The sequence below is a fragment of the Prionailurus viverrinus genome, chromosome C1 (assembly GCF_022837055.1).
Source record: "Prionailurus viverrinus isolate Anna chromosome C1, UM_Priviv_1.0, whole genome shotgun sequence".
Lineage (NCBI taxonomy): Eukaryota > Metazoa > Chordata > Mammalia > Carnivora > Felidae > Prionailurus > Prionailurus viverrinus.
In genome coordinates, this window is record NC_062568.1 from 186,477,413 (window position 1) to 186,505,227 (window position 27,815).

General features: G+C 47.3%; 1 protein-coding gene across 2 annotated transcripts; it reads left to right on the plus strand.

The window, feature by feature from the left end:
* Positions 1 to 260: 260 nt before the first annotated feature.
* On the plus strand, positions 261 to 27,745 carry OSCP1 (organic solute carrier partner 1). Of its 2 annotated transcripts, XR_007155243.1 has the most exons (11): positions 261 to 450; positions 10,624 to 10,778; positions 14,713 to 14,880; positions 15,650 to 15,730; positions 22,753 to 22,856; positions 23,298 to 23,426; positions 24,197 to 24,266; positions 25,648 to 25,787; positions 27,009 to 27,072; positions 27,339 to 27,565; positions 27,730 to 27,745. XR_007155243.1 is itself a non-coding variant. In XM_047873844.1 (10 exons), the coding sequence occupies exons 1-10, from the start codon at positions 339 to 341 to the stop codon at positions 27,453 to 27,455; spliced, it is 1,140 nt and encodes a 379-aa protein (XP_047729800.1). In that variant the 5' UTR covers positions 261 to 338; the 3' UTR covers positions 27,456 to 27,688. The 2 variants fall into 2 exon arrangements, 1 of the variants encoding a protein (XP_047729800.1); XM_047873844.1 differs by lacking the exon at positions 27,730 to 27,745 and having other exon boundaries at positions 27,339 to 27,688.
* Positions 27,746 to 27,815: the final 70 nt, after the last annotated feature.

Here is a 27,815-nt window from a genome sequence, read left to right on the forward strand (position 1 = left end):
GAAAGGGCGGGGCCGGGATTCCACCCCAGGTCCGGCTGCCCACTCCGAAGATCTGCTCGGGCTTTCCGCGTCCTCCGGCAGGGGGCAGCCCAGCCACCCCAGCTGGAGACGAAAGCAGCGCTCGAACCGCGAGGCCCAATCCACCACGGAGGCGGCAGCCGGCGGCCCAATAAGGCGTCCGCCTCGGGCGCCTCCCAACAAGCGGCCCGCTGATTGGCTTCCTCGGCCACCCGCCGCGTTACCCTGGCAACCGAGCGAGGGGACGCGGCGGCTGTGAATCTAGGCCTCCCGCCACCCAACCCCGGGTCTCGTCGCCTGCCCCGCTGGTATCTGGCACCATGTCGGTGCGGACGCTACCGCTGCTCTTCTTGAACTTGGGCGGGGAGATGCTTTACATCCTGGACCAGCGGCTGCGGGCCCAGAACATCCCGGGAGACAAGGCCCGCAAAGGTGAGAGGCGCCCGGCCCGCGCAGCCAGCCCCACGCCCCGCAGCCCGGCCCCCTCCCCGCCGCCCCGGCGCTCGCAGCCGGACCCCGTCCCCCCAGCCAGGCCCCCCTGCAGACTGACCAACACCGCTGCACCCCGCGCTCCTATAGCCAGCCCCATAACGCCACAGCCCCGTCTGGTCAGAGCCCCTCAGGAGTCAAATTCTCCAAAAAAAAAATTTCGCAGCGGAAGGATTAAATACCCGCGCTAAGGTATATCATTAGGGGACCTGACCCCCTCACCTCCAATTTCCTCCCCCCTCCCTCAAACTGGAGAGATGATCTCCCAATCTCTCTTGACAAATGATCCCTCCCAAATGTAGGAGTCCCAGCCGCCCACCACCTGGCGACAAACTCCTTGCCAGTCCAAGAATCCTCTACTCCAACGAGGTGAGGATTCTCCTGTCCTCTGTGTAGTAGCCTCCTTCATGAACTGGAGGCAAGTCTTGCTCATTTCAGAAGCTATTTCTAGAAAGATGGGGTTCTGGAATAACAGATAAATAAGAAAACACAAGTGACTTTTAAGCTTTCTCTTTACAATTACTGGAAGAGAAGGCAGTTCTGGAGATAATTATATGAGAGTTTCTGAAATGCAAACGCTGTCACCCATATACACCACGTCTAATTTCCGGAGAAATGGCCACCCAGAACTCTCTGCCACCCTTATGCTCTCCCTCTTTTCCTTCCTCTCAACCAACATCCGCTTTCACCAAGTTTCCTGGGATTAAGTATGAAAGAAATCTGTATTTCAAGGTAGAGAAAGAAGAGTGGATATAAAGGTAACTGACATGACCCAAGATTAAAAATTTATTCTCTCCAACAGTCTGTATGCTCAATTGATGTTAAACGTGCATACTCGGACGTTAAGCATACATATTCAGATATTCACTGTTGTGCCTGTGCGATTGAGTCCAAGTCTATGCACAAAGAGATAAAAAGAGTTCCCTGCAGCATACCCCCTCCATTCATTCTGCACACTGCCGCCTGTGAGCTTTCTAAAATGCAAATCTGTCCATACTCCCCGCTACTTAAAACCCTTTGTCAGCTTTCCACTGCTGTTTGGATGGAGACCAAGTCTTCGGCAGGATGATTCAGGGCCCTCGCTGACATGATCTCTCTCCACCTCTGCAGTCCTACCTTCCACCACTGCCTGCCTCCTACTGTGTATCTTAATCATAGGTCTACATTTAAAGCATGTGCATTCAGATTTCCACGCTAGTAACCCCCATTGTACCCCAAACCTGCCATTTCTGTGCTGATAGTTCCCCTCCCATCCTGCATTTTCAGCTTAAGAATCATCTCCTTCGGGAAGATGGGGAAAGGGTCTGAGAATCCTCCCATAGCACTCCATGCATGCCTCTCCCTACCTTGTCACTGGCCATGTTATACTGAAACAGTCTTTGGGTGTCTCCCCCACACGTGAGGGTTTTATTCAGCTTTGTACTGTAGCACCTAGCGCAATGCCTAGGCCAGAATAAATTGGTGTTGAGTCAGTGTTTGTTGAACTGATGATCTAAATTGGCTGTTTGATATGATGTTGCCATTTCTTCCTCAAGAGGGTTCTGTCTTCCTTGGCCCATATGTTCTGTGATTTCACTGCGCCTGATGGCACTAGTGAGCTGACAGGTAGTCCTTGCCCTGGCTGCCTGCATCTCAGAAGACAGTGTAAATTAGCAATTAAGAGCACACTCACTGCAGTCATACAACTGGGTTCCAACTGTAGCTCTGCCATTTAACCAGCTGTGTGATTTTGGAGTGTAACCTCCATAAGACCGTTTCTTTTTCCATAAAATGGGAATCATACATACTTACAGCAAAGTTGTAAGAATTGAATGAGATCTTGTATTCAGCATATTTTGCACAATGAGTAGCAGGTGCTGGCTTTCAAGAGGGGGGGTCAGGACAAGACCCTCTGAATGCGAAGGGACCGGTTTCCTTTGTCTTCAGGAGCTATAGTCCTTCTGGGTTTGCCGAGCGCAGCTCTAGGGAGTTTCGGCCATGGTTAGCAATTCACATCCACTCGCTGGTTCCTTCCTTCCACAGTTTGGGTGAGTGTCAGACATCCTGTGAGATGCTGGGTGGAGCCTGATCCAGCCGTTCTGTGTATTCACAGAATTCAGGGCTTTGGATCAGTCTCATCCAGCAACTGATTCTAAAACGGGGCAGGCGGTGGGGGGGGGGGGGGGCGGCTGGGGAGCTGACATATCTTCCTAACAACAACAATAAACATTTACTAAGCACTTACCGTGTACCAAGGACCTCTCTGAAGACCTTAATCCCCACAGCTATACTATCCTTTAGGTAATACTATCCCCTTTTCACAGTTGGGGAAGCTAATTTGCCCAGGGTTACATAGCCAGTAGGAGGAAGAGTAAAGGATTTGAACCCAGGTCATCAGGCTCCAGAGCTCACACTCTTAATGAATATGTCCTCAACTGCTGCACTATACTTCCATACGTGGGGGGACTGTATCAGAATCTTTGGGAGGGGGGATGGGAGGTGGGGAAGAGAGGGAGAGCTTTGAAAAACGTATCCAACATACCCCACTGATTTTATGAAAGGAATGACGGAGGGTAGCTGGCTCATGGGGACTTGTAGAAGACAGTGACAAAACAGGGTAGAGGGCTCAGGATTCACAAAGCTGAGAAACACCCTTCTGTCCCCCCATTGAGAGTTGGCGTAGCTGCAGGAGCCACTGTGGCCGTTACTGGCGCACAGAGGCCTATAAAACACCAGACACGGTAAACAAGTCCTCGTTGATGCCGTGAATGGAAATCATATTTCTTCTAGGTGTTTTCATTATCTTACACAACTAATTGGTCTCCTGGAGGCCCTCCCGCTCCCACAAGGCCAGCGCACATATTGCAGTTTTTCGCCACAATGCAGCCTCTAGTTTAGCATTCAACAGAAAGGAAGTGCCATCTCTGTGGGGCAACTTTTGAGTGTTGCATATGAATGTCCCACGTTTTAAGCAATAGCAAGAATAATAAAAGCTGCCTTTGCCTCCTGTCCTCTCAAAAATACTCCTAAATAAGACCCTATTACATTTTGTTTACATTCCTCATTTTAGAGAAGGGGAAACTGAGACATAGAGCCAGTAAGTGATTTTTCCAGGACAAGCAGATCACAGCGAATGGTGGTGAGATACCGTTTTTATTTTTCTAGTTCCAATGTAGCAGGCAGCTCTGGATAATCTTGAGCCTTCCTCCCATTCAAAATACTAAAGTGAAATTGTTGCAACCAAGTCATCAGGAAAAATAACAGAAAGTCAGGACGTGATTTTTACCTTCCTGAGGTCCTCAGGAGGACAGGGACGTGGGGCGCACAGCACTAGAGCGACCTCTGCTGGAGCTGAGTGTCATTGCCTGCAGGAGTGCCCTTACCCAGGACCCGATTTTGCCAGCAGCAGGGAGCCACTGTCTCTTAGAGTACTGGGCCCCTTGCAGCACCACCCCTCTGCCCACGAACGCATCAGGCAAGACCGCCTGTAAAATAAATGCCACTAAAAGACAGAGGATGTGGACATTATGCCAAAGAAACCAGTATCTGCTCCAAGAAGGCCAGGTTCTTGGTGCTGCTTCCCCAGTATTTTCTCTCCAAAAGCCTGTGACTTGTGGGGAAAAAGATGGTGAATTTTCCCAGAGGCGTCTAACCTTGCAGTGGGAACCTTTTGCCACCAGTTAGGGCACGGCAGTGGCTGTGCTTTCGAACTGATTTCTTAGGTGCTGTTGGTGCTGTATGTTGAAGGCGCATGGATGCTCGATTATAACTTCAGAAATCACCTCTGAAACAACCTATTTTGCAAGTGTTTCCAAAAGAGACCATTAATTACAAAATGTGTTTAAAATATGGATGCAATAAATAAATAAATAAGAATGTGGATGCACGTAGAACCCTGCTTAGAGGGCGTGGTATTGGAGTTCAACATTGAAATCTCCCCCCCAGAAAATTAAGGAAAGAAAAAAGCCACATTTCGTCCTTCATGGGTAGTGTCCAAGGTCGTGTGGTACAGAAAGCGAAGCCAGAAGAGAAGCCAGCTAAGTGTTGGATGCGTGTTATCTGCTTCATCCCCACCGCAACCCTATGACGTAGGTGCCGTTCGGATCCCCATTTTACAGATGGAGAAACTGAGGTTCAATAAATTGCTTGAAGTTACATAGCTAGCAAATGGTAGAGCCGGATCTCAACCTATAAAGGGTCTTGATTCTCACGGATTTCTCCAGCCAAGCACCTCTCTCCTCATTTGGTTTCCTCTTGGCATGTCCCCACCCGCTTTTGTCCTCAGGGGCTTTCCTTACAGTGGTCCCCTCATTATTCCCCTCTTTTTACATGGGAGTCATGCATCTATATGTAAAAAGTAAATCAGAAACAAATGGACATTTTTTTCCTTTTGGTTCACCTTTCAAGTTTTCTATCTGGAGCAGTTCCATCTGTACTCTGGAAAGGGAAATCTTAATCAAAAAAAAAAAAAAATCAGGTTGTAGAAAAAGAAAATCCTCTCTCTACCTACTCTGGGGAGTCTTCCTCATGAAAGTTAGTGTCTGTAAAAGCCTTTGAATGGTGTGTATTCTCACAGCATCAGAGAAAATGACTCCTCAGGCCTTTCAAGATCAACCCCAAGGTAGCTGGTTTCTCCTGGGTTTCCTCTCCCACGAGGCCCCCCTCTAAAAGACATAGCCTCTCCAGGGCTCTTTTGGAACTTGTTATTTACCTGTTGTCCTTTCCAAAGTCTCAAATGGAAGGCAGGGTATCCGCATTAGACGTCACTGCCCACGTGCAAACTGAAGTTTCATAGGCCACAACGTCGGAATTGGTGTTTTTAAAGCCTCCTTGAAAAAAATGTTCTTGCTTCATGAACTGGTGTTTTCTTTTTATATGCTTCATGTAGATGAATGGACAGAGGTGGACAGAAAACGAGGTATGCTATCTCTGGGCTGCATGCGTTCAGTCTGCATCCACAGGCTCACTCGGTCCTGTATCGTTGGGCTTCCTGTGGGACCACTCTAAATACTCCTAAGGGAAAACACAGGCGTGAGTTTCTCTTTAGCCAAGACGTTGGTTGTATGGTGGAATCTCTTACTTAAATAAATGCAGCATATAAAATGAAAACCAAGCAAACTTTGGCCAAAGGACCATATGGCGCCCTAGGTATTTGTCTCTTCTCATCAGTGCCAAGTTTGACAGGGACCACCAAGACAGCAGCTACACATCTGGGGAGACTGTCCTATCCGGTAGTCCTTAAAACCATTATGTGACAGTATCGTGCAGCCAAAGAATTGCGCTTCGACACCGGTGCTCCTCCCCGAGCCGTTCTCCTTAGCACACAGAGATCTCTACTGAGCAACGGAGAAAAATGGGAGCCTGTGGCTGCACAGCCGCCAGGACTGTGGGCTGCAGCATGCATGCACCAGGACCTAATCGTGCCAAATCTTCAGTTTCCCCTTCACCTACAACCAGCAGCAAACCTGAAAATTTGGCCAGTTCCCCAGAATAAAACCTTAGCCTTCCCCACCTTTAAATGTCACAAGTACCTTCCATCACTTGACATTTGGGTGCGGTTTATGCACGCCATCGGCCATCGTCCTCAAGATTTTAAATGCTCTCACCATACCAAGTATGCCGAGGAGACGACATACGTAATATGTAAGAGCACAGACGGTAAAATCAAACACCCATCCTAATTTCACTTCCACCACCAGCTACGTGACCTTGGACTTTAACCTGTCTAAGATTCAGTGGTCCTCCTTGATAGAATAAGGAGAGTAATTCAGGGTTGTCTCGGGGTTTAAATGAGAAAGTTCTAAGCCCAGTGCCTGGAACATAGTAAGGTTTCAAAAATGGTAACCACCTGGAAGTAGCAGCTTCTCCCTTTTAGGCTCGGTTCCAAATTGCATATTCCCCATAACAATTAAATGTAGAGCAGAGGTAGTTGGTAACAACCCAGTTGCCTTCAGGGGTGCGTGGGTGGCTCAGTCGGTTAAGCATCTGACCTTGGCTCAGGTCATGATCTCACTGTTCGTGGGTTCAAGCCCCGTGTCGGGCTCTGTGCTGACGGCTCAGAGCCTGGAGCCTGCGTCAGATCCTGCGTCCCTCTCTTTCTGCTCCTCCCCTGCTTGCACTCTGTCTCTCAAAAATAGACAAGCATTTAAAAAATTTTTAAAAACCCAGTTGCTTTCATCAAGAGAATTATTTCATCTAGGCCAGGATCCAAGAAAAACACACCTGAAGTCCTCGACACACTTTTATTGCATTTTACCACTTCTCTTGAGCGATTTTTGGCCCACCTCTTGACACATGGTGGAATTTCAGATGAGACGTGAATTATGAAGGCTGTGAGTATACATAATTAAATCACTGGAATTTATTTTAACTTAGGCATTTTTAAAATTTTTTTTAATGTTTATTTATTTTTGAGACAGAGAGAGACAGAGCATGAACAGGGGAGGGTCAGAGAGAGGGAGACACAGAATCTGAAACAGGCTCCAGGTTCTGAGCTGTCAGCACAGAGCCCGACATGGGGCTCGAACTCACGGACCGCAAGATCATGACCTGAGCCAAAGTCGGCCGCTTAACCGACTGAGCCACCCAGGCACCCCAACTTAGGCATTTTTAAATAACAAGCAGAACCTGACCTCATAGTCAGAACCCAGGACAAGCAGCCTGATATGTTAAGAGCTCAGCTACTAACCCTCTCTGATGCACCTGTTAAAAATTACTTCCTTCCCTGCCCTTAGTCCCTGCAGGCTGTCGCCTAGCTCCTAGCACATTCCTGCCTCGTGAAATTAGGCAGAGCTCATGTGAGTGCAGAAAGCTAACACGAAGACAGACCGACAGGCCTGCTTAAAATCGTTTCTCAGGTTTAACTTCAATACAGCATGGACTGCTTCTCTAGGGAAGGCCAGCCTTCCGTTCCTCGTGCCCTGGCGTTTATCTCGAGTCCGGTACAGATTTAGGCCCGCCTCAACCAAGTGCCGGGTAAAGCACATTGTGAGCTGTGAGCCTGTTAATTTGTGCCCCCATACTCTTTCCAAAGACTTAAATTCGAGGGGCGCCTGGGTGGCGCAGTCGGTTAAGCGTCCGACTTCAGCCAGGTCATGATCTCGCGGTCCCTGAGTTCGAGCCCCGCGTCGGGCTCTGGGCTGATGGCTCAGAGCCTGGAGCCTGTTTCCGATTCTGTGTCTCCCTCTCTCTCTGCCCCTCCCCCGTTCATGCTCTGTCTCTCTCTGTCCCAAAAATAAATAAACGTTGAAAAAAAAAATTAAAAAAAAAAAAAAAGACTTAAATTCGAGAGGCGAGAGCCCTGGGTGCCAGAACCCAATCATAAAACGGTCATTTCTTCTTTGGGGGCATTTGTGTTCACCGCCCTGCCCACAGAGACAGGGTGCGCTGTGCTCCTAATGACAGGTAGACTTTCTGGTGGTTCTGGTACAAGGAGCCATGGTGATACGTGGCCTATTCACTTCCCGGAGGGAAAGGTTTCACTTTGCTTTGTACTGTGCCAGAGTGACTAACACTCACCCTGCAATTTTCTTTCTTTTAGAACTGAGGTATTTGGGTCTAAGCTGCTAGGGACTCAAAGACTCTAGAGAAACGACCCAGCACCCGGGTAAATGGCAGCTTTTGTAAACACTGACATGACCAGAGCTGATGTGATTCTTCAACTGGAATTCTTCCTCTTTGGCACTCCTCCTTGCCCTACCTAAATCTGGAAAATTCTTCAAATTCTTTCTTTTGAGGGCTTATATGTGGCTTTGCATTTGTACCTATTCCCTTGCAAATTCTGCACTTGATCTAGGCTACGGTAAGAACAGGGTTAGGAAACCCAGTTCCTTGCAGGCCCTTGCTTGTTTTGGCCAAAGACAAAAGACCATTCATGAAGCAAACCCAGAAGAGTTCATATGTCCCCAAACTGTCCACACTGGGGAAATGTTTAGTGCACATTAGGGGCATGCTGCAATGGGTTCAAATTGTCAGAGGTGACGCCTACCCTATGTTGGTAATGGAGTTCTTCCTCACAAAGAAGATAGAGCCTAGAGTGAAGTCCTAAGGTCAAGTGTGAGTTCAACACTTCTGCCAGGAGCCACAGTCATTTAGTTCTTTTCTGTTAAAAAAGGTGGGGAGGGGGCTTCCGCTCTTTCTCCGTAGCCCTTCCAGGTAAGATTTAAAAACAGCCTGGGGGTGCCTGGGTGGCTCAGTCGGTTAAGCGTCTGACTTTGGCTCAGGTCATGATCTCATGGTTCCTAAGTCCAAGGCCCGCATCAGGCTCTCTGCTGTCAGCTCAGAGCCTGCTTCAGATCCTCTGTCTCCCTCTCTCTCTCTGCTCCTCTCCCCTGCTCACACATTCTCTCTTAAAAATAAATAAATAAACATTAAAAAAAAAAAAGATTTAGACACAACTAGCCCCCAGCTCCCCTTTCCCCCCAAAATGTTCTTCGAGATGCTTTTTTTTTAAGATTTTACTGTTTTTAAGGAATCTCTACACCCACTGTGGGCTCAGACTGACAACCCCAAGATCAAGAGTCGCACACTCCACCAACTGAGCCAGCCAGGTGCCCAGATGCTTTTTAGTGCTGGCCTGAGCGCTCAGGGTACTTCTATCCATGACTTAAAGGTATGACCTGACCACACTACCTTGCCTTCAGTCTCCAAAATTCATGGTCACAACCAATCACCTGGTGCCACCTTTGTGTGGCAAGAGAAAGGGGCATTTGTATCCTTCGGTGATAATCACTCATGTTTAGTAATTGAGTTTGTATCATTATTCTAAATAATCAGTTTTCTTGCAAGTTTTTTTTTTTTTTTAATTTATTTTTGGGACAGAGAGAGACAGAGCATGAACGGGGGAGGGGCAGAGAGAGAGGGAGACACAGAATCGGAAACAGGCTCCAGGCTCTGAGCTGTCAGCCCAGAGCCCGACGCGGGGCTCGAACTCCCGGACCGCGAGATCGTGACCTGGCTGAAGTCGGACGCTTAACCGACTGCGCCACCCAGGCGCCCCTTCTTGCAAGTTTTAATTGCTATGAATGTATATTCTCAGCATTCATATACTCTCACCCTGAGGTCAGCATATATCTGGCTTAATTAAGAATAATCTGTGTTCATACATACCTGGTCCTATTTCTTGTACCAGATGGTTTTCCTAGCCCTCAACTAATGTTATTTGAGCAGCACAAAATAGTTAATTGAATGAGTGAATGAACGACTAGAATTATAGACACTTTGGTTTGCACATGCCTTAGGACTTTTATTCTCACCAGATGGAAACTTTCCATTTGAACAACACTGAGACATGTCACCACAGTGTAATATCAATATTATAGATCAAATGTAGGGGCGCCTGGGTGGCTCAGTCGGTTAAGCGTCCGACTTCAGCTCAGGTCACGATCTTGCGGTCAGTGAGTTCGAGCCCCGCGTCGGGCTCTGGGCTGATGGCTCAGAGCCTGGAGCCTGCTTCCGATTCTGTGTCTCCCTCTCTCTCTGCCCCTCCCCCGTTCATGCTCTGTCTCTCTCTGTCTCAAAAATAAAAATAAACGTTAAAAAAAATTTTTTTTAAATATTATAGATCAAATGTAGAAATCAAGGCATTCTAAAATGGTGCATGACGTACATGTCTTGTAGAAACACGAGAAATCTCTAACCAGTGGGTAGACTTGTCTATTTTCATAAAGTATTTTTTCTTTAAACAGAGTCAATTACCATTATTGGTCCCATTTTTATGAAATTTAATTTTAAGTAAAAACGTTACAGATTAGCTAAACACAAAGAGCAATACTGCCTCTCATTTCAAGGAAGAGATCGAAAATGTTCGTAGGAATCTTTTTTAAAGAAAGAAGAAACATTTCCCCCATCAAGTGAGATAATACCTGTATAAAAGTGGCTTATAGGCCCTAAAGCATGACACATTTATACGTTGTCACATTTATGTTTGCTCTGGGACAGGCTCATAAGGCACTCTGGGCCCTGCTTTCTATTGGGACACCTGTGTGGTTTATCCCAAGGGAGCACATCTCACCAGCACATCAGCATCCCCAGCTCTGCTTAGACCGGCCCCTGCATCCCATTCATACACAGAGACCATTTCCCGAATACAGCTTCCTCCAGTACCTCGCTCAGCTGTATTCTCTCTTGTCTCTACAGTTCTGCACGACATCATCTCAACCATGTTCAATCGAAAGTTTATGGAGGAATTGTTCAAACCCCAAGAGCTCTACTCCAAGAAGGCCCTGAGGACCGTCTACGACCGCCTGGCTCATGCCTCCATTATGAGACTGAACCAGGCCAGCATGGACAAGGTGAGAGCAGACAGCTGCCTCTGTCTCCTTGGTTGCACCTCTTGTACCCTTTGTGGATGAGCACAGACTGGGTCAAATGAGATGATGTATGCAATGGTGCCTTGCCAAAAAGAAAAAAAAAAAAGCCACTCACAAGTATCAGGTGTTGGTATTGAGTTTTGGAGTTAGAAAAGACCTCAAGTCATCCATCCCAACCCCTCTGATGTTTGTGTCCTTCCACCTGCCCAGAGAGGGCTGGCATCCATGCCCATATTTGGGAACACTAGGAACACACCTAGGAACCTCAACCCAACACAGGTGCCCCACCCTAAACACTAATTCTGCTTCATTCTTAACAAATCTAAGCTTTGCGATGAGGAAACCAGACATTTTTAAAAGCAAATTCGATACTGCTCAGTCTTTACTTAGAACATGAACATATCTATATCTTTGGGGAACAAATTGTTGGGGCACTCTGATTTTTAAAACGATAATTTCAAATAAATAAATGGCAGAGAACAGACAAATCTCCTATTCAGAAGAATCTCCTGTTCAGAGCATGCTCTGCCATCAAGAAAGGAGAGCATAACCCCGCACTCCCTGTGTGGGGGCTGCACTCAGTGACTTCCTTCCAAAGAGGCCAGTACAGAAGGGGAGGGGGACACCAACTTTCAGTGGAGAAATGACAAACATTACCTCCACCGGGACCATCAAGGTCCACGTCAACAGGGATAAGTCATGTTGGTAGTATGTGCCCCGATGGGATGTGATGAGGATGGCACTCGACCCCTGTGGTCTTCCCCCCCGAACACTCACAACCCCAGTCTAATCGTGAGAAGAACGTCAGATGACATTTGGAGGTCACGTTACAAAGTACCTAACCAGTACCTAACCTAAAGCTCGCAAGGCCACCAAAACCAAGCAAAGTTAGAGAAACTGTCACAGCCAAGAGAGGCCCAAGGGACCTGATGACTAAATGTAACATGGGGTCCTGGAACAGAAACAGGACGTTAGGGGAAACTAATGAAATCTGAATGAAATATGGGCTTCAGTTATCTTTAATAATAGCAATAACAATAATAATTTTTAAATAATTTATTTTTTAGTGTCTCCGTTATGTGAAGGTTTTAAAATCCTGAGGACTGACAGTGAGTGCTGAGTGTGCAAAATCAGTGCTCACTTAATGCTGGAAGCTGGGAACCTTGGGGAGACAGACTGGTTTTAACTGTGCCCTTACCCCCTCTCACTTACTTCTGGAAAGTTACTTGATCTCCCTGGGCCTCCAGTTTCTCATCTATAAAATAGGGATAATAATAGCTTGTTTGTATCAGTTCAAGGAGGATTCAATGAGAAAACATAGCACACCTAGACTTGGCACGTAACAGATGTTCAATCAGTGTTAATCACCTTCTCCGCTCTGCTCACTCTTCTGCCTTTAAGAAGGTCCATGTTTTCGTAAAGAAAGCACACAGAATTTGGAATCAAAAAACCTAGATTCTTGGGGTACCTGGGGGGCTCAGTGGGTTAAGCATCCAACCCTTGATTTCGGCTTGGGTCACGATCTCATGACTTGTGGGATCGAGCCCTGCGTCAGGCTCTGCACTGACAGCAAGGAGCCTGCTTGGGATTCTCCCTCTCTCTCCCTCTCTCTCTGCCCCTCCCCCACTCACATGTATGCACACTCCCTCAAGAGTAAATAAATAAAAAAAAATTTTTAACCTGGATTCGAGTATCTAGCTCTACCAGTTACAAGCTATGAGACTCAATTTACTGAATAATCTGAATTTTCATTTCTTCATCTTATACCTGTTTTTATCCTTGATTCCTTGCATGGTGTCCTATCCACAGCAGGTGCTTCATGTCTGGCAATGACGGCAGAGAGTCTCAAATCTATATCTTTAGTATTTTATGTTCACACACACACACCAGGGTGCTCCTCTTGCCTTAGGATCTGACCATCCTGAGTTCAAATCTCACCCTGCCACTTACTACCAGCTATGTAAAATTAGGCAAGTCTCTTCATTTTTAAACTTGGGCTAACCTCTACATCATAGAGTCCGTGTGAAGATTAAATAGGACCAAACTAGGTGATGTATGTGATCGTGCTCAGCACCACACGAGATCGTCATAGCTTATAGTCTCCACCCTGCCTCGAACGTGCCGGTAGCTTCTCTCCCAGACTGCTTCCTTCTGCCCCGCATCCCCCAGACTGCCCTGCCACTGTCAGCATTGGCCTTCTCCTAAGCACTAGATAGAAAACGCATTTCAGACAGCCCTTATCTTCGTCCCCAAACCTAGCCAGGCAGTCGCCACATGTGACGCTTTTCCTTTGAAGAGTCACGTGTGCTTCCTTTCCCTGCCTTTTCCATGCCCACCATCTTTATACCAGGCCTTACATCCAGATTACTCCAGCAAAGTTTCTTTCATCCTTTTTTTTTTAAGTTTTTATTTATTTAATTTGAGAGAGAGAGAAACTGTGAGCAGCGGAGAGGCAGAGAGAGAGGGAGAATCGTAAGCAGGCTTCGCACCATCAGCACGGAGCCGGATGCCGGGCTTGAACCCATGAACCACAAGTTCATGACCTGAGCCGGAAGCCCGATACCGGATGTAACAGACCGAGCCCAGTTTCTTTCATTCTTGTAGTCACTAGATGTTATTACACACCTATCAGGAGCCAGGTCCTAGCCAATCTCCCCAACTCCAGTCTCCCTTCCACTCCATCTCATTTTATCATTGCCAGACTCACTGATCTGGCTTAACCACTACCTCTATCCTGACAGCTCGGAAAAATTTAGTAGCTCTCTAATCCCCACCACGTCTATTCTAAATTATTTTGCCTGCCTTGGAGCGCTTGGGTGACTCAGTTAAGCGTCCGACTTCGGCTCAGGTCATGATCTCGTGGTCCGTAAGTCCGAGCCCCGCTTCGGGTTCTGTGCTAACAGCTCGGAGCCTGGAGCCTGCTTGGGATTCTGTGTCTCCGTCTCTCTTTCTGCCCTTCCCCCGCTTGTGCTCTCTCTGTTTCTCAAAAATAAACATTAAAAAAAATTAAAAATAAATAAGTAAATAAGTTTGCCTGTCTTTCTAAAACCTTTAATATTCTAATCTTGCCATATTTATCCAACTTTGTTTCCCACTGACCCCAACACGAATTCCCCTCTCCAATCAGGCTGTCCTCCTCCTTCTCCCAGGAAAATAGCATACTCCTTGCTGCCTTCAGGCCCTCCTACATGCTGTTGCCCTCAGCTAGAATGCCTATCCCCTCCCTCAGTCGGTGTGAACCTATGACTGCAGCCTTCTGCTCCCGCAAAACCTATCCTGACCACTTTGGTCCTCACCAGTGTCTCGCCTCTTCCTGCTCATGGGCGGTCAGACCACATGGGGGGCTTGTTGATATCTCGTTAAGTACCGTTCAGCATTTAAAACTGCTCCTACATGGTTGTGGGACCTTACACTTACCACATGTGCACATACCATCTCCCTGCCTCCTCTCAGCAGTTCCGCAATGATAGGAAATTAGGGAATAATTTTTACACGTGTGAAAGCTCAGGCTCAGAGAGGTGGAGGGACTTGGCCAGGGCCATCCAGCACATCAGCCACAGTGGTGGAGGGCTGGCTTTTGGGTTTTCGCTCTCTGAGGCCAGCACCAGTCCAGGGCCCCGTGGCTGCCGATACTGTCCCAAACGTGTTCCATTAGCAACACATGTGAGCTGACCAGAAATCCTGGTTTTCTCAGGAATGCTCCTCCACTGGTCTGGCTTCATGCTCCTCCTGCTGCTCTGGCTTAATTACTAATATTATCCCCTTTGACTCTCAAAAGTATCTTGGTTTGAGTGATCACTGATGTGGTCACCTGAGCTGTATGATATGCCGAGAACTGGTTTTCAGTAAATGCTTGACCGAATGATTGTGTGGAGGTGCTGATGTCTACTTCTCTGATCCCCTTTATTTTGCTCAGCTCTATGACCTGATGACTATGGCTTTCAAACACCAAGTATTGCTGTGCCCCCGCCCCAAGGATGTGTTGCTCGTCACTTTCAATCATTTAGATGCCATCAAGGGATTCATCCAAGACTCCCCAGCCATCCTGCATCAAGTGGAGGAGATTTTCCGGCAGCTGACTGAAGTAAGAGGTCACCGCCAGTTCATCATCCCTCAGCCCTGTTCTTATTCTCATTCCCCCTGATAAGAACAGTTGGATTCTGGGGCTCCTGGGTGACTCAGTCAGTTAAGTGTCCGACTCTTGATTTCGGCTCACATCATGATCTCACTGTTGTGAGTTCGAGCCTCACGTCTTTGGGGCTCTGTGCTGACAGTGCAGAGCCTGCTTGAGATTCTCTCTCTCCCCCTCTCTCTGCCCCTCCCTCCTCTCTCTTTCTGTCTCTCTCTCTTTCTCTCAAAATATAAATAAAATAAACATCTTAAAAAAAAAAAAGAACAGCTAGATTCTATGACAGACAGAATAGGCAAAGCCTGCCACTGTCCCCAAAATTCTAAAAATCTACAAGTATCTAAAAATAGATTAAAAGGTCATATAATAGGCCTTCCCATCTTATGCGCTCTCACCGTTGCCTTCAACGCTGGGAAAGCAATGACACAGAGCACGAGCACAGCCATTTTCTCCTGACCCCTCTGAGAAGGAGTTCACGGTGGATGTTCTGCTAAATCTGAATGGGAGAAGGGAGAAGTGAAGGGTACCATAATGGGGTCTCTCCCCCTGGGGAGGGAGCCGGGCTGGCTCTCCTGCTGCCCCTCCTCCCCCAGCAGCCGAGTTCCCTGAGTGCCCTGTTGGCCTCTCTGGCTCCAGCCCCTGAGTGCCCGCCTAGCCCTGCCTGTCTGCCCTTCCCACCTCACTTCTGGAAGTGAAGTGCTTCTTTCTGCTTTGCCTCTGGCAGACATACGGGGGCCTCTCTGCGGGGGAGTTCCAGCTGATCCGGCAGACCCTCCTCACCTTCTTCCAGGACCTGCACATCCGGGTGAGTGAGTGGGTGGCCCCAGGAGCACCCTGCCACTGCTGTCCTAGGGAAACAGGGTGCCAAGGGGCCAGGCAGAAGACGCCTGAAGTGGCCCAGTTAGTGGTGTCCTCAGCGCTTGGCTCCATGATGATAAAATTGCCGATAACAAATCTCAGCAGTTTTCAAATGGACCAAGGAAGATAGTGATATCGCCATTCTTGCCCAGTTACCCTATGTATCTCTTTAAAATATGGTCTGTTCCCTTCTCCAGAGGAAATGTGTTCTCTGTGGACCAGGGAAGACAAATAGATTTCAACTCAGAGGCCAATTTCATTTTTAACCCTCATGAATAATTTTATTCAGCATAGATGGGAGTAATAACACCAACATAAATTAAGATCTCTCATAGTCATCGATTAAAATTTTAAAAAATATATGAAAGTACAAATAAGATTAAGTTTTGTATTGCTTTAAAATATTGAAAACCCTGCATCATATTCTTCTCAGGACGGTGCCTGTGTGGACATTGTTTTATGGATTGTAGTGATATAAGGAGCCATATTGATTTCTCAATTCTGACGAGATAAAATCCATTATAATGAAAAGACACTCCTAATAATAAGTTTATAACAAAATCATTAAAATATATTAAACCACAAAATATATTAAGCTTTAATTGCCAAGTAGGCAGGCAGTGAAACATCTGAATGTCCATGAAGAAAAATAGGAATATCATATCCTGACGATATTCCGCTGCTGCTCCGTTACACTTGGCTGGTTTTCCGAGACTGGTCTTTAAAGGTGTTTCTGCTCGGCCGCAATGTCTGATTGCCTACACAGATTTTCTCTGTTTTCAAAACAGTCTTGATAGTCTTTAGTTTTGTTAGTGGGAATCCACTTGAAATCCTGAGCAGTTCTTTACAACCATCCCAATCCCCAACCCCCTCAGCCCTCCAGAACCCTTGCAGAGTTGCCTCCTCAAAGGCAGTCTCCTCAGATCACCTACCCTCAACCAGACTCTCATTCCCATTCCCATTTCCTTCCCTCGTGGACCTTCCTCGTGTTCTTCCCATTGTTTCAGATGTTGGGACACTTCATTCCATCTTTGCCTTTTCATAGAATGTTCCCTATACCTCCCCTCGATTATCCACCGCCTTTGGAATCAGTTCATTCTGTAAAACTAGTCAGTCCAACACTTGTTTATTGAGTGCCTACTCTATACTCACTCAGTGTCTGAGATACTAGGGTGAGAGATACATGGGAGAACAAGACAAAGGCCCTGCCTTGGGGAGGTTCTACACTAGTAGGAAGAGACGGGGAAGACAAGTAAGTCATGTTCTGGTTCTGATAACTTTTAGGAAAATGACAAGATAAGGTAAAGTTATAGAGAGCAACTGGGATGGAATGTCCCTTTAGACCAGCAGTGTCTCATAGCACTTTCTGTCGCGATAGAGATGTTCTATATCTGTGCTGTCTACCGTGATAGCCACTAGCCACATATGGTTATGGAACACTTAAAATACGGCTAGTGTGACAAAGAAGCTGAATTTTCAAGTTAATTTTAATAGCCACACTTGACTAGTAGCTACTGTACTGGACAGCGCATCCTTAGATGATAGAGTTAAAGACATGTCAAGGGCAGCCTTTCTGAGGACAGACACATGAGTTGACATCTCAGGGAAGTGCATCTAAATTGAAGGGACAGCAAGTTCAAAGATCCTGAGATGGAAAAAGCATGATGTGTTCCTTGGACAGAGACAAAGCCAGTGTGAGTGAAGCCTATGTAGGCAGGAGTGATACAGTTAACAAGCTGTGTGGCGTGGGCACTGACTCATCAGAACAGATGCCAGTTATAACTAAACTGGTACCTACCAGTTGACTTAGCTTTGTACCCAAGTGAGGAGTTTATTTTAAGAGTAAAGAAAACATTTCAGGCATCCTAAGGTGAACAATAACGTGATCTGATTTGTGTTCTGGAAGATGAACTGTATGGGACAAGGGCGGAAATAGGACTGTAGCTAGGACACTACTGTAGAAATCTGGGTAAAAAATGAAAGTTCTTGGGGCCCCTGGGTGGCTCAGTCAGTTAAGCGTCCAACTTCGGCTCAGGTCGTGATCTCACGGTTCGTGGGCTCTAGCCCCGCATCAGGCTCTCCGCTGACAGCACAGAACCTGCCTCGGATCCTCTGTCTCCCTCTCTTTCTGCCCCTTGTGCGCGCTCTCTCTCTCTCTCAAAAAAACCAAACCATTTAGAGGCACCTGGGTGGCTCAGTCGGTTAAGAATACAACTCTTGATTTTGGCTCAGGTCATGATCACTGTTCGTGAGTGACAGCACAGAGCATGCATGGGATTCTCTCTCTCTCTCTCTCTCTCTCTCTCTCTCTCTCTCTCTCTTTCCCTTTCTCTCTCTCTCTGCCCTTTGCTCACTCATGCCCTCTATCAAAAAAATAAAATAATAATTATTTTAGGGGCACCTGAGTGGCTCAGTTGGTTGGGCGCCCAACTTCAGCTCAGGTCATGGTCTCACAGTTTGTGAGTTCAAGCCCCACGTCGGGCTCTGTGCTGACAGCTCAGAGCCTGGAGCCTGCTTCAGATTCTGTGTCTCCCCCATCTCTCTGCCCCTCCCATGCTCATGCTCTGTCTCTCTCTGTCTCTCAATAATAAATAAACATTAAAAATTTTTTTAAATAATAATAATTATTATTTTATAAATAAAAATTAAACAAATAAACATTTTTTTTAAAGACAATGAAAGTTCTCGGGGCACCTGGCTGGCTCAGTCGGTGGAGTATGTGACTCTATCTCATGGTTGTAAGTTCAAGCTCCACATTGGGTGTAGAGATTACTTAAAAATAAAATCTTTAAAAAAAAAAAAAGAGGGGCGCCTGGGTGGCTCAGTCGGTTAGGTGTCCGACTTCGGCTCAGGTCATGATCTCATGGTTCATGAGTTCGAGCCCCACATTGGGCTCTGTGCTGACAGCTCAGAGACTGGAGCCTGCTTCGAAATCTGTGACTCCCCCTCTCTCTCTGTCCCCTCCCCAGCTCATGCTCTGTCTCTGTCTCTGAAAAAATAAATAAACATTAAAAAAAATTTTTTAAAGCAAAGAAAGAAAGAGAATGACAGTTCTTTTTTTTTATGATTTTTTTTTTAATTTTTTTTTCAACGTTTATTTATTTTTTTGGGACAGAGAGAGACAGAGCATGAACGGGGGAGGGGCAGAGAGAGAGGGAGACACAGAATCGGAAACAGGCTCCAGGCTCTGAGCCATCAGCCCAGAGCCTGACGCGGGGCTCGAACTCCCGGACCGCGAGATCGTGACCTGGCTGAAGTCGGACGCTTAACCGACTGCGCCACCCAGGCGCCCCGAGAATGACAGTTCTTGCTGCCAGTGGAGATAGTGAGAAGTCTTCACATTTGGGGTATCCCTTCTGGGCAAGAGCAGTTAAGACTTACTGAGAAATTGGACATGGGGAGGGAGAGAAAGAAGAATGAAGAATGATTACGTTTTTGGCCTGAGCAGCAGGTGGTGCCATTAACTGAGAGGGGGAAAGCCTGAGGGAAGTATATTTGAGTAGAAAAATTAATTAATTTTATCTAAGTTTGATTTGCCTATTAGGCATCTGAGTAGCAAAGTCAAATAAGTAATTGAATATATAAGTCATAGAGACGGCATTCAAAGTCTTCTGGTCTCTTGGTGGAGGCTGGTCATCCTCCCTTGTCCACAGGTAGGGTGTAAAAAGCATGGTCAGCATTCCACCACCTTCCCCCTTGCTTTCAGATCATTATTCTCCTGCCCTCACCAGCTTGGCCCTCCCCTAGTGAGGACAGACCGATAAGCCCAACACCACACAAAGCCCTGCACTCATCACTCACTGAAACTGACTGCCCAGTCACTCACCCCTGTTCCCGGAGCATTGACATCCCTGGCTGGCTCTCCTCCTGGCCAGCAGAGCCCAGCCACTGTCCTGGGGAATGTGACTGCTCAGGGACACGCCTCATCCGGCACTCCAGACCCACAGCCCTGTGACTTTCATTTCCTCTTTCCATAGGAAACATGCTACCTGCCCCCAGGAACTCATTAGAGAAGGGGGAAATGCACTAAGTGCCTTACAGATGTTTGGTTTTAAAATAGAAGAGCTTAAAGAGGGAGGACACGGGGGTGGGGGCAGCCATTTCTACCTCAGAGAATCAGAAAAGTTGGGGTGTCTGACTGGCTCAGTCGGTGGAGCATGTGACTCTTGATCTTGGGGTCGTGAGTTCAAGCCCCACATTGGACGTAGAGATTACTTATATGTCTTTTTAAAAAAAGAAAGAAAGAAAAGTCTTCATAGAGGATCTGGTATCTTTTTTAAAAAATGGATTTTCACCAGGCCCATGGGAAAATAGGAGCGGGGTTAAGTGGACATCCGAAGTAGAGAACACCATCTCAGTAAAGGCATGAGGCACATACCTGTTTGGTGTATTTCGTGGTACAGAGGCAGCAGAAGACTGCAAGCGTTTGGATGTGGCAAGAACATAGGATTCAAGGAGGAACATGGCTGCAGAGAAGAACACAGGCCAACTGGACATTATCTGGCAAGCAGCAGAGAGTCACTAAAGCAGGAAAAGGACACAGCCTGATAGAAGTTTAGAAGTGTCTCTTCACGGGTGCCTGGCTGGCTCAGTTGGTTAAGTGTCTGACTCTTGATTTCCGCTCAGGTCATGATCTCATGGTTCATGGGTTCAAGCCCTGCATCGGGCTCTGCACCGACAGCGTGGAGCCTGCTTGGGAGTCTCTGCCTCTCTCTCTCTCTCTCTCTCTCTCTCTCTCTCTCTCTCTCTCTCTCAAATGAATAAACTTTAAAAAAAAAAAAAAAAAAGAAGGGTCTTCACCGCAGAATGGAGGATGGCTCACAACCAGGTGAGGGGGGGCAGGGAGGCCAGTTAGGAGGCACCTGCAGCGGCCAGGCCAGAGATGACGAAGGTCTGCACTAGGGACCAGGGTGGAGAGGAAGGGCCAAACACAAGGAGTAATTACTAGGTCTGCAGGGCTTGGTGACTGAATGCACATGGGAAGGTGGCGAGGAGAGGAACTCAGACGGCTGAGGTAGTGCCCTGGTGGCGTCAGTCGCTACAACTGGGAACACCAGAGGAGAATCAGGTTTGGGAAGACAAACGATGACCCTGTTCTGAGCAGGGTGTATTGGAGGTACATCCCACGGAACCCATAGGTAGACACGTCTAATAGGCAATGGGATAGATGCACCAAGTGACCAGGGCAGGAGACCAAGTGGCAGCTTGAGATCTGGGCACCCTCAGCACAGAGGTGAACACTGGGAGTAGATGAGGTCACTTGGGGGGAAAAAGGGTGAAAGAAGAGGAGAAGGACAGGAGAGCCACACTTAACAGCTGAGGGCCAGCAGAGGGGCTGGGCAAGCAGACAGACCCAACAGTCCCATCCAGCCAAGGGCAGGTTGTCGGGTCAGACACAACCACACACTGGACTGAAGTGTATACATTTCAGACCTGCTATGACACAGTCAACCTTATTAGAATTAGGCTCACAGAGGGTCTAGCACATGCATATATTCCCACTTCTCTCTCCAAATTTTCTTTCTCCATGCTTGTATTCTCATCTCTTGGTCACAGAATCTTAAGGTTAAAAATTCCTTAAAGGTCTTCCAGCCAAACCCACAAACCATGAGATCGTGACCTGAGCCAAAATCAAGAGTCAGATGCTTCACTAACTGAGCCACGCAGGTGCCCCTCCCATCTCTGCTTCTAAAGTGTCTTCACACCCACCTTCTTCCGGGCCCAGCTCCAAACCCACACTCACCCCTGCCCACTCCCATGCCTGTGGTCATTCTCCTCAGTGGGCTACTGTGCATATACCATCCAGCATATCCTGCTGTGTGTTGTCCCCTGTTGCCATTTTACGCCCGGGTCCTGGGTCCGGTTGGACTGTAATCCTAAGAGTATTAGCTACCACGTATCGAGCACTTACTGTGTGTCAGACGCAGCGATAAGTGCTTTTTCATTATCTGATTTAGCAGGTAACACTTACCCGTTGAATACATGCTATTATCACCCCCGGTTTGCCAAACAGAAAACTGATACTCGGAAAGGTTGTAGAACTTGCCCAAAACTCAGAGCCAAGGAGTGGCCCAGCTGGGGTGTGAGCCTAGACGGTCTAACATCAGCGTGCCAAACTGCCATCTTACACACTCTTACCCCTTTGCGTTTTCACTGCTTTGCACACAACAGATGCTTATTTTTGATGATATTATGAATAAAATCTAGTCGAGTTTTAGAGTTTGAAGGGATCCTCGAATTTATCTCGTTTTACAGATGAGGAAGCCAGGATCCAATAGAACTGATTAACTACTGCAACCTTGATGGAGTTTCATCTGATCCAGACCTTGACACAAAGTATGCAAACCAGGGGGCGTCTGGCTGGTTCAGTTGGTAGAGCATGTGACTCTTGATCTCAGGGTTGTGAACTTGAGCCCAACGTTGAATGTAGAGATTACTTTAAAAAAAAAAAAAAAAAAGCCAACCAGGAAGTAGAAATCAGCATATTATGGTGTTTGCAGTCACATAAAAGACCTTCAGACTCTAAGGCCAACCGGATCCACATCCACCTGCTTGGGCCCCCTAGCACATGGCCAAAAGCTCAGGCTCCAGAGTCAGAAACACAAGGGTTGAATCTTTAGCTCTGCCCCTTCTGAGCTGGCTGGCCTTGAGAAAGTGTCTCAACCTCTGAGCTGCCAGTTCCTCGTCCTTATTGTTCTCTTTGGGCAAGTCCCCTCACTCTGGGAACTCAGCTTCCTCATCTTTAAAACGAGGGTAATACAGCTCACCTGGAAGACTTGCTGTGCGGCTCAAAAGAAGGTCTGTTTGGAAAAACACTGTAACTCTATAGGGCTAGTTACGCTTAGTCTTTCTCGTTGTTAGAAGCTCACTAGGTAACACCCCCAAGCCATTACACACTTTCCATCCTCAGAATGCTTATGTCTAGGAAAATATACCAAGAAAAATGACAAGAAGTGTATTTTTTCCCAGGTATCCTTATTTCTAAAGGACAAAGTTCAGAATTCCAACGGTCGCTTCGTGTTGCCGGTGTCCGGGCCCGTTCCCTGGGGAACTGAAGTTCCTGGACTCATCAGGTGAATTCTCAACAGTAATTGTCAGACCAACGTTTGGGGTGCCAGGAAACCCACATGCAGGCCACCACGTAGAAAGTGCCGGGTTCCTACCCACCCCAGCCTTCCGTCAGTGAAGCACAGCAGTTAGAAGGTCAGGTTCTCATCCCAGCTAGGCCACTTAGCAGACACTTGAGGCCAACCGCCCAGTTCTTCAAGATTCACTTCCTCATCTATGAAATGGTTGCTGTGAGAATGAATAAGATAATAATGCTCTGAAGTGCTTACACAGCACCTGGCACCTCACACGTCCTTGGTAAATATTGTTATTATTACCTCAACCAGCATCTTTATCTTGAAGGAGTGCATGAATCTCCTTTTTGTCCTGTAGTACAAAGAATAAAGAAGCCTCCAGGACTACCCGAGCTTGGAGAACATCCCATCATGTCATACTTTGTATTGTAGAATGTTCGACAGCAAAGGCAAAGAAGTGAAGAAGGTAGAATTCAAGCATGGTGGAAACTATGTCACTGCACCAAAAGAAGGTTCTTTTGAACTGTATGGAGACCGAGTCCTGAAACTGGGAACCAATATGTAAGCACATTCTCCCTCCCCGAATGAATTCAAGTCTGAGGGAGGTCACTTCATTTTTAAAAACCTGCTTGACTTCCCCTATGAAAACCCCTGCTGACAAGTGAAATAATTTCCCCTCAGATACAGTGAATGCAGAGCCCTGACATTTTCCAAGGGCCCCCAAGATGCCCAAACATCAGGTAACTCAACAGGTTGAAAAATAAATAATTTTAAATAGCCACGGATGGGGCACCTGGGTGGCTCAGTCGGTTAAGCTGCCGACTTCGGCTCAGGTCATGATCTCGCGGTCCGTGCGTTCAAGCCCCGCATCGGGTTCTGTGCTGACAGCTCAGAGCCTGGAGCCTGTTTCAGATTCTGTGTCTCCCTCTCTCTGACCCTCCCCCATTCATGCTCTGTCTCTCTCTGTCTCAAAAATAAATAAACGTTAAAAAAAAAAAATTTTTAATAGCCACGGAAGAGCACTAGCCAAAACCCTTGTTGCCATGGAGATCCAGAATGGCGTGGCCTTCACGTACTGTTCACGTTTTTTTCAGTAATCTACATTACTTTGCGAGAAGAGCCATTTCCACCTAACTTCACAGGTATTTTTCTTTGGGAAGCCATGAAATCTGCGTGGTTGCTACCCACTTAGTTATATTCTGTAATCCTGGCACGTTTCTGGGTGCTTTTTAATGTCTCAGGATAAAAGTTAACGTGCTGTATTTCTGAGTTAGAAACAAGTCAGTGTAAAAGGGCTGGAAAGTGTTTTCACAGTTTTCTGTTGACACCAGGTACAGTATGAACCGGCCGGTGGAAACCCATATGTCTGGGGCATCAAAAAACTTAGCTCCACGGACCCAGGTGAGCTTCCGCCCTCCTTATTCCTCTTCAGAGCTGATTTCTAGACACAAAAACCGGGATGGGGAGAAGGGTGGAAATTCTAGACTTCAAAGCCAGCCAGTGTTTCCCTCATTGTTTACACTCTTCTCAGTTCAGCCTTGCAAGTACAAAGGTTTTTAATTGTAGTTTCTCATGAAGACTTCCAGTGATCTGACTAATTAGGTAATTTCAGGCTTGGCTCAACCACCATAATTAAGCTGGAACCACACACCAGGACACGTGAAACGGCATTGTACCCGTGCCACTAGGTCTGTGGTTGCTGAGTCTAGCACTCGTGTGTTCTGATCATTAAACCGTCCCTTTGCAGTGCTACCCGACATAAAGATGTGGTAGCTCCGTTCAAAATGGGGTTTTAGATTCTCTGAATGCCATCTTTATAAATTTTCACAGCATTAGCTACTAGCGAGCTATAGGACAAATCATGAAATAGTTATGTGCAAACATTGATTGAACGACTTCTGTGGGCTGGGAACCCAGGGACACAAAGCTGGCTTAGAAGGAGAAATGGGCCCACAGACCAAGGTGTCAGTATAAGCAAAGGCACCAGGGGACAAGAGAGCCTAGTGGTGTTTGGGGGGGATCCGGGAGGCAGCGTCTCTCCCACGTGGCTGGGTCATAACGCAATTGAGGCAGGTGGCCGGAGAGCCGCCCGTACCAGGACACTGGGGCCTGATCCCAAAGAGGCTTAAACAACTTGGACCTTGTCATTTAGGCAAGAGGCAGAGGGGTTTATCTCAAGCGAGAGAGAAGTCTACTTGAGATAATGGTCTGGTGGCAGAGCGACAAAAGAAAGGCAGAGTAGCGGACGAGGCAGAGCAGGGGGCGGCTGGGTTAGAGGAGCCGGGGTTGGAAGGAGGGGTGAGGGTTGAGCGGGGCCAGACAGCAAGAGGAGGGAAGGGATCCCGGGTGTGTTCACCACAGTCACCACCTGAGGGCAGTGTGGTAGCTCCGATGGAAGCAGTGCCCTTGGACCTGGAGCTTTTGCTGAGGCTACTTGTAAACTCAAGGGAACTAGACTGACGAAAGAGGAGGTAATGTTCTTCCTCTGCAAGGAGGAAGGTCGTCTGAGGAGAACGGGGATCCCTGGGGGCCCTCCGCTCATCTTGAAAGTGTGAGAATCTCTGGTTTGCTGCCTTGCTAAGGGTCCTTCTTCTTCTCATGTGGATTATTTCTGTTTTGGTTAAGCCTCTTTTCTATGCTTTGTTTGGACACATTTCTTCCCCGGATAATGTAAAGAGTCATTGTTTTGCCTTGTTCTGTAATACCACCCTGGGTCTCCGGGGTCTCAGCAGGAAATGTGATCACCTTCATGTAGCTAAAAATCATGAAATTGTTTCTGCAGGAAAACATTGCTCCAAACCCTCTTGCTAAAGAAGAGCTGAATTTCTTGGCCAGGCTGATGGGAGGGATGGAGATTAAGAAACCCAGTGGCCCTGAGCCAGGATTCCGGTTGAATCTCTTCACCACTGATGAAGAGGAGGAGTACGTTTTAAACCTGTTTCTTACAAGGCATATATAAAAATCCTAAGTGTGATAAGAACCAAAAAAAAATGACCATTGTAACCAGTAACACTTAAAATATAGGTGTAAAGGTCACAGAGGAAAAACCAGCAAATTCAATAACCTAGTTAAAGAAAAATCCACCAGGGACGCTTGGGTGGCTCAGTTAGTTAAGCGTCTGACTCTTGATCTAGGCTCAGGTCATGATCTCACAGTTCGTGAGATGGAGATCTCAGCTCAGGTCATGGTCTCATGGTTTATGAGATCAAGCCTGACGTGGAGCTCTGCGCTGACAGCACAGAGAAAGTATTCTGTCTCTCCCTCTCTCTCTGCCTCTCCTCTGCGAAAACACGCACGCTCTCTCTCTCTCTCTCTCTCAAAATAAGTAAATAAACTTTCAAAAAAAGAAGAAGAATCCACCAGTATTAAATAGCATGCATCTTCTGGATTCATTCAAGAAATAGTTCTAATGTCTTACACAGCAAAGCATAGCTGAACAAGAAGTATCGAAAGTCAAGAAAATCATAGTAAGAAAAATCTGTTAAGAAACCAGAGGGAAGTCAGAGCATGAGTCTTTGGGACATGGCAGCCTCCTCCAAAACCAGTAGGGAGAGTGATCCACCCAGATTTATACAAAGCTTCATAGTTTGTAGAGCACGCGTGCATCATTATCTCATGTGATCCTCCTTGCACCCAAGTATTTGGGATGGGAGTTGCCCTCTGTTCCTGTTGAACTAACTTCTTCTGTGTGAGAGTCACTCTGGTGAGTGCTAGGGACACAAAGATAGAGCGTAAGACCTAGAGCCTGTCCTCAGGAGCCCGCAGGGTAGGAGGAGAATGCACGCAGACACAAGTTAGTTCGGTGCCGAGTCATAAATGTTCTAATGGAGGACGTAGTGATTGACTTTGCACCAGCAGATGAAGGGAGTTGGCATCTGGGCTTGGTCTTGGAGTTTGCCAAGCAGAGGAAGGGGAAAAACATTCTGGCCAAGTTCAGTACATGCAAAGGCACAGAGACATACAGGGACTTGACTTTCTGGAGCATAGGGTACACTGCTTGGGGATAGGACGGCCAGAAAGCTGGAGGGAAACGGCAGAAGGTGAGGCAGAAAAAATAGGCTTCTAAATTATCAAGCGCCGGTGTGCCATGCTGTCGGGGAGAAAACCCTAACCTTTGACCCATTTCTCTACTATCTCATGCAGACAAGCAGCCCTAACCAGGCCAGAAGAGTTGTCCTACGAAGTTATCAACATACAAGCTACTCAGGTGTGTGCGGGCGATTGCACAAGCCAAACGTTAGTCCCCTCCTCACCTCCTAATAACCTTGAACTTCACTGGCCCTCCCTTCCCTTGAACTTCACTGGCCCTCCCTTCTCTCTAATCAGCATGTATCTAGAGCCCCTAGCCTGGCAATCAGGTGAGGAACTGACCTGCATCACGGTGGCGGGATGAAAATTAAACACCAGGTGCACAGAGAGGCAGTCGTGCTGACACGTCCCTTTCACTGCCTTCCCCTGGTGTTTCTCCAACAGGACCAGCAAAGGAATGAAGAGCTGGCTCGCATCATGGGGGAGCTGGAGGTCACGGACCAGCCGAGGCAGAGTGCCAGCAAGGGGGATGATCTACTTGCCATGATGGATGGGCTGTAGGTGTACTGGCCCGGGACCCTCGGCCCCCTGTGGGGCGGGCTCCCCGATAAGGACCCCAGAGACGCCTTGGGGAGCAACATGATGTCGCTGGTTTTCTCCGGAGTGAGCAGGTACCTCCCGTTCCTGTTTGTGTTGTAACTGAACTACACAAGTCTCCCTCAAGGAGCACAGTGTCTGGAAGGCACACACATACCCACGTTCTCACCAAAATATATTCTGCATTTTAAATTGGACCTTCTCCATTTTCTTCTGGTTTTATGGCAACCATCTAAAGCCATAGGGCCATAGGTTCAAGCCCCAGAGCCAGGAAGGGGGCGCGCCTGTTGCGGCTCTCCATTGCGGCTTTCCTGTGGATGCCTA

Coding starts and splice junctions, on each gene's coding strand:
- OSCP1 (XM_047873844.1), top strand. CDS start 339: ATGTCGGTGCGGACGCTACCGCTGCTCTTCTTGAACTTGGGCGGGGAG. Junction 451..10,623: donor GGGAGACAAGGCCCGCAAAG/GTGAGAGGCGCC, acceptor TTGTCTCTACAG/TTCTGCACGACATCATCTCA. Junction 10,779..14,712: donor ACCAGGCCAGCATGGACAAG/GTGAGAGCAGAC, acceptor TATTTTGCTCAG/CTCTATGACCTGATGACTAT.